The sequence below is a fragment of the Ranitomeya variabilis genome, chromosome 5 (assembly GCF_051348905.1).
Source record: "Ranitomeya variabilis isolate aRanVar5 chromosome 5, aRanVar5.hap1, whole genome shotgun sequence".
NCBI classification, from domain to species: Eukaryota; Metazoa; Chordata; class Amphibia; order Anura; family Dendrobatidae; genus Ranitomeya; species Ranitomeya variabilis.
In genome coordinates, this window is record NC_135236.1 from 247962842 (window position 1) to 247979801 (window position 16960).

Below are 16960 nucleotides of genomic sequence, written 5' to 3' on the forward strand. Positions count from 1 at the left end.
TCTCGTGTAGACCAGCTTGCTGCTAGGGTACAGGATATTTCTGATTATATTGTTCAGACTCCTGCTTTAGAACCGAAGATTCCTACTCCTGATTTGTTTTTTGGTGATAGGTCCAAATTTTGGGGTTTTAAAAACAATTGTAAACTGTTTTTTGCTCTGAGACCGCGATCCTCCGGTGATTCCATTCAGCAGGTTAAAATTGTCATCTCCCTGCTGCGTGGCGATCTACAGGATTGGGCATTTTCCCTGGAATCTGGGAATCCGGCCTTGCTTAATGTAGATTCCTTTTTTCAGGCTTTAGGATTATTATATGATGAACCGAATTCTGTGGATCAAGCGGAGAAAACCTTGTTGGCCCTGTCTCAGGGTCAAGAGGCGGCAGAATTGTATTGTCAGAAATTTAGAAAATGGTCTGTGTTGACTAAATGGAATGATGATGCTTTAGCGGCAATTTTCAGAAAGGGTCTTTCTGAATCCGTTAAAAATGTTATGGTGGGGTTTCCCACGCCTTCCGGTCTGAGTGATTCTATGTCTCTGGCCATTCAGATTGATCGGCGTTTGCGGGAGCGTCAAACTGTGCGCGCTGTGGCGTCGTCTTTAGAGCAAAGTCCTGAGCCAATGCAGTGTGATAGGATTTTGTCTAGAATGGAACGACAAGGATTCAGACGTCAGAATAGGTTGTGTTATTATTGTGGCGACGCTTCTCATGTCATTTCAGTCTGCCCTAAGCGGACAAAAAGGATCGCTAGTTCATTTACTATCAGTACTGTACATCCTTGATCTGCTCATTGTCATCATTTTCTGTCATGGCGTTTGTGGATTCAGGCGCCGCCTTGAACTTAATGGATTTTGAGTTTGCCAGGCGTTGTGGTTTTCCCTTGCAGCCTTTGCAGAACCCTATTCCTTTAAGGGGGATTGATGCTACACCTTTGGCTAAAAATAAGCCCCAGTTTTGGACACAGGTGACCATGCAAATGGCGCCAGCCCATCAGGAAGATTGTCGATTTCTGGTGTTGCATAATTTGCATGATGTTATCGTGCTGGGTTTCCCGTGGTTGCAGGTACATAATCCTGTGTTGGATTGGAAATCTATGTCTGTGACTAGTTGGGGTTGTCAGGGGGTTCATAATGATGTTCCTTTGATGTCAATCTCCTCTTCTTCCTCTTCTGAAATTCCAGAGTTTTTGTCTGATTTTCAGGATTTATTCGATGAGCCCAAGTCCAGTTCCCTTCCACCGCACAGGGACTGTGATTGTGCGATTGACTTGATTCCAGGCAGTAAGTTTCCTAAGGGCCGACTTTTCAACCTGTCTGTGCCTGAACATACCGCCATGCGGAGTTATGTTAAGGAGTCTTTGGAGAAAGGGCATATTCGGCCATCTTCTTCACCGTTGAGAGCAGGTTTTTTTTTTGTTGCTAAGAAGGATGGCTCCTTGAGACCTTGTATTGATTATCGCCTCTTGAATAAGATCACGGTCAAGTTTCAATACCCTTTACCTTTGCTTTCCGATTTGTTTGCTAGGATTAAGGGGGCTAGTTGGTTTACGAAGATTGACCTTCGGGGGGCATATAATCTTGTTCGTATTAAGCAGGGTGATGAATGGAAAACTGTGTTTAATACGCTCGAAGGCCGTTTTGAATACCTTGTGATGCCATTCGGGCTCACTAACGCTCCATCTGTTTTTCAATCCTTCATGCATGATATCTTCCGGACTTATATTGATAATTCTTGATTGTATATTTGGACGATATTTTGATTTTTTCCGATGATTGGAAGTCTCATGTGGAACAGGCCAGGATGGTATTTCAGATCCTTCGTGACAATGCTTTGTTTGTGAAGGGGTCTAAGTGTCTGTTTGGGGTGCAGAAGGTTTCTTTTTTGGGCTTTATTTTTTCTCCCTCATCTATGGAGATGGATCCGGTTAAGGTTCAGGCCATTCATGATTGGATTCAACCCACATCCGTGAAGAGCCTTCAGAAATTTTTGGGTTTTGCAAATTTTTATCGCCGGTTCATTGCTAACTTCTCCAGCGTGGTTAAACCCTTGACTGATTTGACGAAAAAAGGCGCTGATGTGGCGAATTGGTCCTCTGCGGCTGTCTCTGCCTTTCAGGAGCTTAAACGCCGATTTACTTCTGCTCCGGTGTTGCGCCAACCAGATGTTTCTCTTCCGTTTCAGGTTGAGATTGATGCTTCTGAGATTGGGGCAGGGGCCGTTTTGTCTCAGAGGGATTCTGTTGGTTCTTTGATGAAACCGTGTGCCGTCTTCTCCCGCAAGTTTTCGCCTGCTGAACGCAATTATGATGTCGGCAATCGGGAGTTGTTGGCTATGAAGTGGGCGTTTGAGGAGTGGCGACATTGGCTTGAGGGAGCTAAGCACCGTATTGTGGTCCTGACCGATCATAAGAATTTGATTTACCTCGAGTCTGCCAAACGGCTGAGTCCTAGACAGGCTCGATGGTCCTTGTTTTTTTCCCGTTTTGATTTTGTGGTTTCGTATCTTCCGGGTTCTAAGAATATTAAGGCTGATGCCCTTTCTAGGAGTTTTTTGCCTGATTCTCCTGAGGTCCTTGAACCGGTCGGCATTCTGAAAGAAGGGGTGGTCCTTTCTGCCATTTCCCCTGATTTACGGCGGGTTCTTCAGGAATTTCAGGCTGATAGACCTGACCGCTGTCCTGTGGGGAAATTGTTTGTTCCTGACAGATGGACTAGTAGAGTGATTTCTGAGGTTCACTGTTCTGTGTTACATAGTTACATAGTTATTAAGGTTGAAGGAAGACTTTAAGTCCATCTAGTTCAACCCATAGCCTAGCATGCCCTAACATGTTGATCCAGGGGAAGGCAAAAAAAACCCATGTGGTAAGAGTAAGCTCCATCATGGGGAAAAAAATTCCTTCCCGACCCCACATACGGCAATCAGACTAGTTCCCTGGATCAACGCCTTATCAAGGAATCTAATATATATACCCTGTAATATTATACTTTTCCAGAAAGGTATCCAGTCCCCTCTTAAATTGAAGCAATGAGTCACTCATTACAACATCATACGGCAGAGAGTTCCATAGTCTCACTGCTCTTACAGTAAAGAATCCGCGTCTGTTATTATGCTTAAACCTTTTTTCCTCCAGATGTAGAGGATGCCCCCTTGTCCCTGTCACCGGTCTATGATTAAAAAGATCAGCAGAAAGGTCTTTGTACTGTCCCCTCATATATTTATACATTAACATAAGATCACCCCTTAGTCTTCGTTTTTCCAAACTAAATAGCCCCAAGTGTAATAACCTATCTTGGTATGGCAGACCCCCCAGTCCTCTAATAACCTTGGTTGCTCTTCTCTGCACCCGCTCCAGTTCAGCTATGTCTTCCTTATACACCGGAGACCAGAACTGTGCACAGTATTCTAAGTGTGGTCGCACTAGTGACTTGTATAGAGGTAAAATTATGTTCTCCTCATGAGCATCTATGCCTCTTTTAATGCATCCCATTATTTTATTTGCCTTTGTAGCAGCTGCCTGACACTGGCCACTGAATATGAGTTTGTCATCCACCCATACACCCAGGTCTTTTTCATTGACGGTTTTGCCCAGAGTTTTAGAATTAAGCACATAGTTATACATCTTATTACTTCTACCCAAGTGCATGACCTTACATTTATCCCCATTAAAGCTCATTTGCCATTTATCAGCCCAAGCTTCTAGCTTACATAAATCAGCCTGTAATATAAAATTGTCCTCCCCTGTATTGATTACCCTGCAGAGTTTAGTGTCATCTGCAAATATTGAAATTCTACTCTGAATGCCCCCTACAAGGTCATTAATAAATATGTTAAAAAGAAGAGGGCCCAATACTGACCCCTGTGGTACCCCACTACTAACCGTGACCCAGTCCGAGTGTGCTCCATTAATAACCACCCTTTGTTTCCTATCCCTGAGCCAACTCTCAACCCACTTGCACATATTTTCCCCTATCCCCATTATTCTCATTTTATGCATCAACCTTTTGTGTGGCACCGTATCAAAAGCTTTTGAAAAGTCCATATACACTACATCTACTGGGTTCCCTTGGTCCAGACCGGAACTTACCTCTTCATAGAAGCTGATCAAATTAGTCTGACATGATCGGTCCCTAGTAAACCCGTGCTGATACTGGGTCATGAGGTTATTCCTCTTCAGATACTCCAGTATAGCATCCCTTAGAATGCCCTCCAGGATTTTACCCACAGTAGAGGTTAAGCTTACTGGCCCATAATTTCCGAGTTCAGTTTTTGTCCCCTTTTTGAATATTGGCACCACATTTGCTATACGCCAGTCCTGTGGTACAGACCCTGTTATTATGGACTCTTTAAAGATTAAAAATAATGGTCTATCAATGACTGTACTTAATTCCTGCAGTACTCGGGGGTGTATCCCATCCGGGCCCGGAGATTTGTCAATTTTTGTGATTTTTAGACGCCGCCGTACTTCCTGCTGGGTTGGCTGGTCATCCTGGTATTTTTGGTACCAGAGATTTGGTTGGTAGGTCCTTTTGGTGGCCTTCGTTGTCACGTGATGTGCGTTCTTTTGTGCAGTCCTGTGGGACTTGTGCGCGGGCCAAGCCTTGTTGTTCCCGTGCTAGTGGGTTACTTTTGCCATTGCCGATCCCTGAGAGGCCCTGGACGCATATTTCTATGGATTTTATTTCTGATCTTCCGGTTTCCCAGAGGATGTCGGTTATCTTGGTTGTTTGTGACCAGTTTTCTAAGATGGTTCATTTGGTGCCTTTGCCTAAATTGCCTTCCTCTTCAGAGTTGGTTCCGTTGTTTTTTCAGTATGTGGTTCGTTTGCATGGTATTCCGGAGAATATTGTGTCCGACAGAGGTTCCCAGTTTGTTTCTAGGTTTTGGCGGGCCTTTTGTGCTAGGCTGGGCATTGATTTGTCTTTTTCTTCTGCATTTCATCCTCAGACAAATGGCCAGACCGAGCGAACTAATCAGACTTTGGAGACTTATTTGAGATGCTTTGTGTCTGCCGATCAGGATGATTGGGTGGCCTTTTTGCCATTGGCCGAGTTTGCCCTTAATAATCGGGCTAGTTCGGCTACTTTGGTTTCGCCTTTTTTTTGTAATTTTGGTTTTCATCCTCGTTTTTCTTCTGGGCAGGTTGAGCCTTCTGACTGTCCTGGTGTGGATTCTGTGGTTGACAGGTTGCAGCAGATTTGGGCTCATGTGGTGGACAATGTGGTGTTGTCTCAGGAGGAGGCTCAACGTTTTGCTAACCGTCGTCGGTGTGTTGGTTCCCGGCTTCGGGTTGGGGATTTGGTTTGGTTGTCTTCCCGTCATGTTCCTATGAAGGTCTCTTCCCCTAAGTTTAAGCCTCGGTTTATTGGTCCTTATAGAATTTCTGAGATTATTAATCCGGTGTCTTTTCGATTGGCGCTTCCGGCCTCTTTTGCTATCCATAATGTCTTCCATAGATCTTTATTGCGGAAATATGTGGTGCCCGTTGTTCCCTCTGTTGATCCTCCGGCCCCTGTTTTGGTTGATGGGGAGTTGGAGTATGTGGTTGAGAAGATTTTGGATTCTCGTTTTTCGAGGCGGAGGCTTCAGTACCTTGTCAAATGGAAGGGTTATGGCCAGGAGGATAATTCTTGGGTTTTTGCTTCTGATGTCCATGCTGCGGATCTGGTCCGTGCCTTTCATCTGGCTCGTCCTGATCGGCCTGGGGGCGCTGGTGAGGGTTCGGTGACCCCTCCTCAAGGGGAGGGTACTGTTGTGAATTCTGCTTTTGGGTTCCCTCCGGTGGTAGTAGATGGTAATGCAGTTGTCCCTGGGTTGCAGTCCTGGTCAGGTGTGTCTGCTGATTGCAGTTCTGACTGGGGTATTTAGGTGTGCAGGATTCATTAGTCCTTGCCAGTTGTCAATTGTTGTTGGGAGGTGTTGGACCTCTGCCTGGTTCCTCCTGTCTTTCTGCCAAATCAGCAAAGATAAGTGTCTGGGTTTTTTTTCCTGTGGCACACATGCTGTGTGCTTCACAATTCAGTGCTATTCTTTGTGTTTTCTTGTCCAGCATAGATTGTGTCAGTATTTTCTCAGTCTTGCTGGACTCTCTGGAGTGGCAGATATACATTCCATGTCTTTAGTTAGATTGTGGAACTTTTTGTATTATCTGTTGTGGATATTTTTGGAAGGGTTTTAATACTGACCGCCTAGTAATCTGTCCTATCCTTTCCTATTTAGCTAGAGTGGCCTCTTTTGCTAAATCCTGTTTTCTACCTGCGTGTGTCTATTCTTCTCCTACTCACAGTCATTATTCGTGGGGGGCTGCCTATCCTTTGGGGGTCTGCTCTGAGGCAAGATAGCATTCCTATTTCCATCTATAGGGGTATTTAGTCCTCCGGCTGTGTCGAGGTGTCTAGGGTTTGTTAGGCACACCCCACGGCTACTTCTAGTTGCGGTGTTAGTTCAGGATTTGCGGTCAGTACAGGTTCCACCGACTCCAGAGAAAGTTTTCATGCGGCTCCAAGGTCACCGGATCATAACACGAGGCATGACGTTGGGGTATGAGAGAGAGGCATCAGGGCAGATTTATCCCAATTTATATAAAGACCGGAGTATTTGCTGAATTTATCTATCATCGTTATTAGTTTGGGTAGCGTATCCTCTGTTTGATCCATAAACACCACCATGTCATCAGCATAAAGACCAATAGTGTCTACTCGGTCCGCAATGTGTATCTTCTTAATGTCTATGGAGGACCTCATCCGTATTGCCAAGGCCTCTATCGCCAGGGCAAATAGAGCCGGGGAAAGAGGGCATCCCTGGCGAGTTCCCCTATACAGAGAAAAGGGTTCAGATATAGAGCCATTCACAACCATACGCGCCCTAGGTTTCGCATATAATGTACCTATCCCTCTCAGAAATTTGTCTCCAAAACCATACCTCCGTAAACATGCAGAGAGGAAGGACCACTCAAGGGAATAGAAAGCCTTAGCCGCATCCAACGATGCCAATGCCCACTTATTATCTGACTCCAGAGAGCTATATTGGATGACCGACTGTACCCGCCTGATATTGATGGAAGTACTTTTCCCCGGCATAAAACCAGTTTGGTCCGGGTGCATAAGATCTAATATAACCGTGTTCAGCCTGGTTGCCAGAATTTTAGTAAAGATTTTATAATCCACGTTCACTAAAGATATTGGTCGATACGATCCACAATCTAGAGGATCCTTCCCCTCCTTCCTGAGCACAATAATGTTGGCATGATAAAACGTTTCAGGCACTGACTCTCCCCTCCATATTCCTCTGAGTACTTTCAATAGCAGAGGCGCTAACTTATCTCGGTATTTCCCATATAGTTTAATGGGAAACCCATCAGGTCCCGGGGCCTTCCCAGTAGCCATATCCGCTATAGCATGTTCCACCTCCTCCAAAGTAAACTCAGCCTCCAAGAAGGCTTGTTGGGATGGGCTCAGTGAGGGGAATGTTATGTCTGATAAGTAATTCAAGCATTCAGATACATCAAGACCACTACTAGATTTGTATAATGAGTTATAATAATCGTGAAAACATTGAAGTATTTCGGAAGTAGAGGACACTAATGAGCCATCAGGTATACGGATCTGTAATATTGTGTTGGAAGTGTTGTGTTGGTGTACTAAGAAAGCTAGGAGTGTCTGGCCTGATTCCCCAGGACAAAGTAGGACTGACGGGTGAAGAATAATTTGCGTTTCGACTTAGTGTCTGCATGTTGGGTATACAACCTCTGGGAAGTAAGCCATTCAACTCTGTTACTACTAGTCTGATCAGCTATATATGTGGCCTCTGAGTCCCTCAGTCGCCGCTCTATCTCATCATCCTCCCTCGCCGTTACTCTTTTGATGTAAGAAATTGTAGAGGACAAACACCCCCTCAAGTATGCCTTCAGGGTATCCCAGAATAAACCAAGATTCTGGGGTTCCGGATCTGTTAAAATAAAACAGTTTAACTGGTCAATCGTCCTGTTGCTAGAGTCTATTAATTTCAGCCAGAAGGGGTTCAATTTCCAGGATCTATTGTTATTGGGTTGCCCGTATTTAAGTTTAAGAATAATCGGACTATGGTCCGAAATTCCCCTATTGCCGTGTTCAATACTATCCACCCAAAGTGCCAAGCCACTGGACCCAAATATGTAGTCTATACGAGATAAGGATTGCTTAGTAGATGAGTGGCAGGTATATCCCCTAACCTCCGGGTGGCCCATTCTCCACAAGTCTAGCCAACCGCTGCCGTCCATAAACAGTGCCAATTGAGAGGGGGTCTGAGGTAAAGATTCCCCGGGTGTTGCGTCATCCAGTCTCAATCTATCCATGGAATGATTCATGACTAGATTAAAGTCACCCATACAAATAACATTAGTGTCTGGATATTTTAAGGAGAAGCCCAATGCCATACGGAGAACCGACATGTTGGCGGGGGGAGGGTTATAAATACACAATATCACATATTCACGCGAGTTGATAAATGCATGCACAAAGACAAAGCGGCCCTCAGGATCCCGCCGTGCCTCCCTGGCCTCCCATCTAACCTCCTTGTGTATCAGCAGAGAGACCCCTCTTGAGTAGCTGGTATGGAATGCATGAAGAGACCACTGCACCCACGGTTTTTGCATACATCGAACCGTATCTCTAGTTAGGTGTGTCTCCACCAATGCCACAACATGAGGTTGATATCTTTTGATTTGTGAAAATACTTTGATTTTCTTCAGAGGAGTTTTAATACCCCATATGTTCCAGGTCATACATATAATTTCAGACCCCATGTTTGTATTTAAAGGGAAGATTAATGCGTATCATTGTTATTTGGGCGCGGTTCAGAGACATCAAACAAAGCAAGGTGTTAATATTGGCGGTAACCATATAAATCAAACAAACAAAACTAGTACATAAAACCAAACCAAGCAAAACTTGAACAATGGAGGAGCATATTCCAATACTCCTACAGTCAGATAGAAAAGGGGATACCCTCACTGAATTCAGTGTCCGGTATTGTTGACATCTTTCGCACCCAGACAAAAAGCTCCATTTATATTGCCGTTAAACAAAGAACCCAGATTAGGAGTCTTTCACATTAGACCCCCTGTGTGACCGCAACCATTCGGCCACTTCCGCTGGGTCTGTAAAGAATAAAGAGGAGCCCTCATGGACAATACGGAGCCGGGCCGGATAAAGCATGGAGTAGATGATATTTTTATCTCTGAGTTGTTTCTTGATATCCATGAATCGTGCCCGTTGCTTTTGGAGTTCCATGGAGAAGTCTGGAAAAATCGAGATGGTAACATTGTTGAATTTAATGAGGCCCTTCTGCCGCGCCAGACGAAGAACAGCATCTCTGTCTCTCGTAAAATACGGACCGTATTGTCTTATGCCTAGTGTGATGCCACCCTTAAGCAGATAAAAGGCCTGGAGTTGATTTGAGGTGTGGTGCTTGCATTTGGGAGGTTTTGCAGTGAAGTAAACGTGCGGTCAATGGAGCTCCCCATGCAGGTGAAACAAGCCATCCTTAAGCTGCGAAAACAGAAAAAAACAATCCGAGAAATTGCTACAATATTAGGAGTGGCAAAATCCACAGTTTGGTGCATCCTGAGAAAGAAAGAAAGCACTCGTGAACTCATCAGTGCAAAAGACCTGGGCGCCCACGGAAGACAACGGTGGTGGATGATCGCAGAATAATCTCCATGGTGAAGAGAAACCCCTTCACAACAGCCAACCAAGTGAACAACACTCTCCAGGAGGTAGGTGTATCAATATCCAATCTACCATAAAGAGAAAACTGCATGAAAGTAAATCCAGAGGGTTCACTGCACGGTGCAAGCCACTCATAAGCATCAAGAATAAAAAGCCTAGACTGGACTTTGCTAAAAAAGCATCTAAAAAAGCCAGCACAGTTCTGGAAGAACATTCTTTGGACAGATGAAACCAAGATCAACCTCTACCAGAATGATGGAATGAGAAAAGTATGGCGAAGGCGTGGTACAGCTCATGATCCAAAGCATACCACATCATCTGTAAAACCCGGCGGAGGCAGTGTGATGGCTTGGGCATGCATGGCTGCCAGTGGCACTGGGTCACTAGTGTTTATTGATGATGTGACACAGGACAGAAGCAGCCAAATTAATTCTGAGGTATTCAGAGTCATACTGTGTGCTCAGATCCAGCCAAATGCAGCCAAACTGATTGGTCGTCGTTTCATACTACAGATGGACAATAATCCAAAACATAAAGCCAAAGCAACCCAGGAGTTTATTAAAGCAAAGAAGTGGAATATTCTTGAATGGTCAAGTCAGTCACCTGATCGCAACCCAGTTGAGCATGCATTTCACTTGTTAAATACTAAACTTCAGACAGGCCCACAAGCAAACAGCAACTGAAAACCACCGCAGGGAAGGCCTGGCAGAGCATCAAAAAGGAGGAAACACAGCGTCTGGTGATGTCCATGAGTTCAAGACTTCAGGCAGTCATTGCCAACAAAGGGTTTTCAACCATGTACTAAAAATGAACATTTTATTTAAAATTATTTAATTTGTCCGATTACTTTTGGTCCCTTTAAAACCAGGGTGGCACATGTTAAGGAGCTGAAACTCCTAAACCCTTCATCCAATTTTAATGTGGATACCCTAAATGAAAGCTGAAAGTCTGAACTTCAACTGCATCTGAATTGTTTTGTTTAAAATTCATTGTGGTAATGTCTGTAACCAAAATTTGAAAAATGTTGTCTCTGTCCAAATATATATGGACTTAACTGTATGGACGTTAAGGGGTTAAAGCAGCTGTGCATTATTACACTGGGAGCCACACCCTCTTGGGAAAGACCATAAGCACTAAATGAAAAGGCTTATATCTCTGGTGCCATATGGTAGATTTGAAAATTAAAAATAGTGACTACTCAGAGGAGCAGCAGAAATGAAATAAGAGCAAAAACTGGACATTTTTTGCCTAATCACAGGTCTTCTTTAAATAACTAGGTAAGTTCAATAAAGCTTCACTTATATTAGGGCTGACTTTACAGAATTTCTTAGGACGTGAATTCCAAGCTCACCTTCCACTCGTCATCATCACTGTAGATTGGTACCGGTATATCCTGTATGCTGTAGAAATGCTTTGCTCTCTCTGTTGTCACAACCTGCACTTCAACCTGTAGGAAGAAACAATTATTAGCAGCCAGGGCTTCCAGGATGTAAGGCCACGTTCACACGTTCAGTATTCGGTCAGTATTTTACCTCAGTATGTGTAAGCCAAAATCAGGAGTGGAGCAATCAGAGAAAAAGTCTAATAAAAACACGTCACCACTTCTGTATTTGTCACCCACACCTGGTTTTGGCTTACACATACTGAGGTAAAATACTGACCAAATACTCAATGTGTGCACATGGCCTAATGGTAAAACAAACCACTATCAAAACTAATACACTTTGTATGGAAATGATATGATGGCATAATATACAGTTATATGAAAAAGTTTGAGCACCCCTATAAGGCAGTGTGCACACTTTGCGGCGTGCTCTGCGGGTTCTCCCGCAGCGGAATTGATAAATCTGCAGGGCAAAACCGCTGCGGTTATCCCTGCAGATTTATCGCGGTTTGTTTTGCGATTTCCGCTGCGGGATTACTCCTATACTATTGATGCTGCATATGCAGCATCAATAGTAATGTTAAAAATAATAAAAATTGGTTATACTCACCCTCTGACGTCCCGATCTCCTCGGCACTGCACGCGGCGCTCCGGTTCCAAAGATGCTGTGCCGAGAAGGACCTTCGTGACGTCACGGTCATGTGACTGCGGCGTCATCACGGTCATGTGACCGCGACGTCATCTCAGGCCCTGCTCGCACAGCAACTGAGACCGGACAGCGGCGTGCAGCGCTGAGAGGTGAGTATAGCATCATTTTTTATTTTAATTCTTTTTTTTTTTACACTATTTATGGTTCCCAGGGCCTGGAGGAGAGTCTCCTCTCCTCCACCCCGGGTAGCAACCGCACATTATCCGCTTACTTCCCGCATCGTGGGCACAGCCCCATGCGGGAAGTAAGCGGAACAATGCATTTCTATGGGTGCAGAATCACTGCGATTCTGCACAAAGAAGTGAGTGACATGCTGCAGGTTGTAAACCGCTGCGTTTCTGCGCGGTTTTTCCCGCAGCATGTGCACTGCGGTTTGCGGTTTCCATAGGGTTTACATGTTAATGTAAACGCAATGGAAACTGCTGCGGACCCGCAGCATCAAAATCGCCGCGGATCCGCGGTAAAAACCGCAAAGTGTGAACATGGCCTTAATCTTAAGCTTAATGTTTTATAAAAATTGTTTTTTTTGCAACAGGTATTTCAGTTTCATATATCTAGTAACTGTTGGACACAGTAATGTTTCTGCCTTGAAATGAGGTTTATTGTACTAACAGAAAATGTGCAATCTGCATTCAAACAAAATTTGACAGGTGCATAAGTATGGGCACCTCACCAGAAAAGTTACATTAATATTTAGTAGATCCTCCTTTTGCAAAAATAACAGCCTCTAGTCGCTTTCTGTAGCCTTTAATGAGTTCCTGGATCCTGGATGAAGGTATTTTTGATCATTCCTCTTTACAAAACAATTCCAGTTCAGTTAAGTTTGATGGTCGCCGAGCATGGACAGCCCTCTTCAAATGATCTCACAGATGTTCAATGATATTCAGGTCTGGGGACTGGGATGGCCATTCCAGAACAGTGTAATTGTTCCTCTGCATGAATGCCTGAGTAGATTTGGAGCGGTGTTTTGGATCATTGTCTTGCTGAAAGATCAATCCCCTGCGTAACTTCAACTTTGTCACTGATTCATGAACATTATTGTCAAGAATCTGCTGATACTGAGAGGAATCCCTGCGTCCCTCAACTTTAACAAGATTCCCGGTGCCGGCATTGGCCACACAGCCCCAAAGCATGATGGAACCTCCACCAAATTTTACTGTGGGTAGCAAGTGTTTTTCTTGGAATGCTGTGTTTTTTTGCCGCCATGCATAAGACCTTTTTGTATGACCAAACAACTCAATCTTGGTTTCATCAGTCCACAGGACCTTCTTCCAAAAAGAAATTGGCTTCTCCAAATGTGCTTTTGCATACCTCAGCCGACTCGGTTTGTGGCGTGCTTGCAGAAACGGCTTCTTTCGCATCACTCTCCCATACAGCTTCTCCTTGTGCAAAGTGCATTGTATAGTTGACCGATGCAAGTTGATGCTGCAGCTCTCTGGAGGTGGTCTGAGGATTGTCCTTGACTGATCTCACCATTCATCTTCTCTGCCTTTCTGATGTTTTTCTTGGCCTGCCACTTCTGGCCTTAACAAGAACTGTACCTGTGTTCTTCCATTTCCTTACTATGTTCCTCACAGTGGAAATTGACAGGTTAAATCTCTTAGACAGCTATGTTGAATAATCTTTGTTTTCAGATCATTTGACAGTTGTTTTGAGGAGCCCATGATGCCACTCTTCAGAGGAGATTCAAACAGGAGAACAACTTGCAAGTGGCCACTTTAAGTAGCTTTTCTCATGATTGCATACACCTAGCTATGAAGTTCAAAGCTCAATGAGGTTACAAAACCAAAAAAAGTGCTTTAGTAAGTCAGTAAAAAGTAGGTAGGAGTATTTAAAACAAGAAAATGATAAGGGTGCCCATACTTATGCATCTGTCAAATTTTGTTTGAATGCAGATTGCACATTTTCTGTTAGTACAATAAGCCTCATTTCAAGGCAGAAACATTACTGTGTCCAACAGTTATTAGATATATGAACCTGAAATAGCTGGTGCAAAAAAAAAAAACAATTTTTATAAAACATTAAGCTTAAGATTAATAGGGGTGCCCAAACTTTTTCATATAACTGTATATATGTATTAGTAAAAGCGATGAATATGTCATTTGTACCCCAAAATGGCATCAATAAAAGCGTCAGTTAAGGACACAAAAAACAAACTCTCCTCATTTCGTACCATTTATGAAAAATTAAAAAGAGACACAGCTCACCACACCACCATCATTAACACTCTGGGTGGCGACAGCCTGAGCAGGCGTGAAGATAAATGCAACTGAAGAAAAAGTCCTCAACCCTCCAGGATGAACTCTTAGGCCGGGGTCACATTTGCGAGTGCAATGCGACAAACCCGCTGGAGTCTATCGCATCAATACCTGGCACTGTCACCAACATTCGGGACAGGAGTGTGTGGCTGCATAGAAATACATGCAGCCGCACGCTCTGGTCCCGGGTGCCGGGTATTGATGCGAGAGACTTGTGCAAGTTTCTCGCATTGCACTCTCAAGTGTGACCCCGGCCTTATTCTTTATTCCAAAGTCATATGCATAGGCAAAATTTAAAAATACGTTTCAGAATGAAATTCATTAATCGTAGCCTTTTGTTACAAAGCTAAAAAAAAATCACCTCTAAAATAAAAAAATAAAAAAAACTGGACAAGTTTGCTATTAAATGTATTGAAATAAAAAACTATGTTGCCAGGTCAATTTTACCACACAATGAACACTGTAAAAATAAAGTAAAAAAAAGGGTGGAATTGAATTGTGTTTTTTTTTTCTGTTTTCTCGTACATTGCATGGTGAACTAAGAACTAGTGATGAGCGAGTATACTTGTTGCTCGGGTTTTCCCGAGCACGGTTGAGTGATCTCTGAGTATTTGTTAGTGTTCGGAGATTTAGTTTTTGTCACCTCAGCTGAATGATTTACAGCTACTAGACAGCCTGAGTACATGTGGGGGTTGCCTGGGAATCCCCACGTGTTCAGCCTGTCTAGCAGCCGAGAAACGAGTATACTCGCTCATCACTACTAAGAACCTGAAGACCCACCTCTTCCGACAAGCCTACAACCTGCAGTAACCGATTGACCAAATCGCTGCACAACCAGCTCTGCCCTCACCTATTGTATTCTCACCCATCCCTTGTAGATTGTGAGCCTTCGCTGGCAGGGTCCTCTCTCCTCCTGTACCAGTTGTGACTTGTATTGTTTAAGATTACTGTACTTGTTTTTATTATGTATACCCCTCCTCACATGTAAAGGGCCATGGAATAAATGGCGCTATAATAATTAATAATAATAATAATAACTTAACGGTATCATTCAAAACTATATATTGTCCTGCAAAAAATAAATAAAATAAAAAATAAAAAAGGTTACAGCTCTTGGAACAAGTAAAAGGAAAAAGTAAAGGGCAAAAATGAAAGAGACACTAAAGGGTTGAGCAATTTATGACCAATCACACTTTGCACTTGGAATTGCTAACATATTTGCAAAAGAATTATTTGCATACATAATCTAATCCTATTCATTTGCATGAGATCTATATAAACTGTACACCCATACCAAAGTATATGAACGCAATGCAAAATGTAGAGAAATTCACCTTTATCTTCACACTCTAAAATCCATACCTGCGAAAAGACTAAGGCCGGCGTCACACTAGCGAGTTTTACAGACGTAAGAGCGCAGAAATTACGTCCGTAAAACTCGCAACATAAACGGCACAATTATTCTCAATGGGGCTGCTCCTATTAGCCGTATATTACGGTTCAGTATTATACGGCTTTCTACGGCCGTACAAAATCGCAGCATGCTGCGTTTGTCAGCGTATTGCGCAAAAAAATCGCTAATGAAAGTCTATGGGGGCGAGAAAAATACGGATTCCACACGGACCTGCAGTGTGACTTGCGAGAAATACGCAGCGGTGTTAGTGAAAAGTCGGTAATTCAATTGCCGGCTTTTCATTTCTCCTGCACAAACCCGACAGGATATGAGACATGGTTTACATACAGTAAACCATCTCATATCCTCTTTTTTTTTGCATATTCCACACTACTAATGTTAGTAGTGTGTATGTGCAAAATTTCAGCGCTGTAGCTGCTGAAATAAAGGGTTAAATGGCGGAAAAAATTGGCGTGGGCTCCCGCGCAATTTTCTCCGCCAGAATGGTAAAGCCAGTGACTGAGGGCAGATATTAATATCCAGGAGAGGGTCCATGGTTATTGGGCCCCCCCCCCCGTGGCTAAAAACATCTGCCCCCAGCCACCCCAGAAAAGGCACATCTGGAAGATGCGCCTATTCTGGCACTTGGCCACTCTCTTCCCACTCCCTGTAGCGGTGGGATATGGGGTAATGAAGGGTTAATGCCACCCTTGCTATTGTAAGGTGACATTAAGCCAGATTAATAATGGAGAGGCGTCAATTATATCACCTATCCATTATTAATCCAATTGTTGGAAAGGGTTAAAAAACACACACACACATGATTTAAAAGTAGTTTAATGAAATAAACACAGCCGTTGTTGTAATAATTTATTGTTCTCTCAATCCATCAGGAACACCCTCGCTTGGCAAAATAATAAACGCACAAGATACATACCTTCTGGTGAACCGTCTCGTCCCACGAAGTAATCCATCTGAAGGGGTTAACTAATATTACAGGCACGAGCCCTGCTAAATGCAGCGGTGCTCGTGCTTGTAATCCCCGGCGAATGAATGAAATGTAGGTCATTGACCTACATTTCCTTCAGTCGCGGTGATGCGCCCCCTGGTGGATGTCCTCATATGACCTGGAGCGTGGGAAAAAGTTCCCAGGCTGCAGTTCATGAGAACATCCACCAGAGGGCGCCTCACCGCGACTAAATGTAAGTACAGATCCAGCTTTCCTTTCAGCACCCGGGGATTACAGGTACGAGCGAGTGCTTTATCGCAGCTCGTGCCTGTAATATTAGTTAACCCCTTCAGATGGATTACTTCGTGGGACGAGACGGTTCACCAGAAGGTATGTATCTTGTGCGTTTATTATTTTGCCAAGCGAGGGTGTTCCTGATGGATTGAGAGAACAATAAATTATTACAACAACCGCTGTGTTTATTTCATTAAACTACTTTTAAATCATGTGTGTGTGTGTTTTTTAACCCTTTCCAACAATTGGATTAATAATGGATAGGTGTCAT

The 16960-nt window shown here is 43.6% G+C and overlaps 1 protein-coding gene across 4 annotated transcripts in view; it reads right to left on the reverse strand.

Moving 5' to 3' along the window:
• Positions 1 to 16960, reverse strand: part of PPCDC (phosphopantothenoylcysteine decarboxylase) — a 98380-nt gene that overhangs the window by 69533 nt on the left and 11887 nt on the right. For all 4 annotated transcript variants that reach the window (XM_077263982.1, XM_077263983.1, XM_077263984.1 and 1 more), the window contains exon 3: positions 11054 to 11149. In XM_077263982.1, the coding sequence (XP_077120097.1) occupies positions 11054 to 11149 (96 nt within the window). The remainder of the gene's footprint in view (positions 1 to 11053; positions 11150 to 16960) is intronic.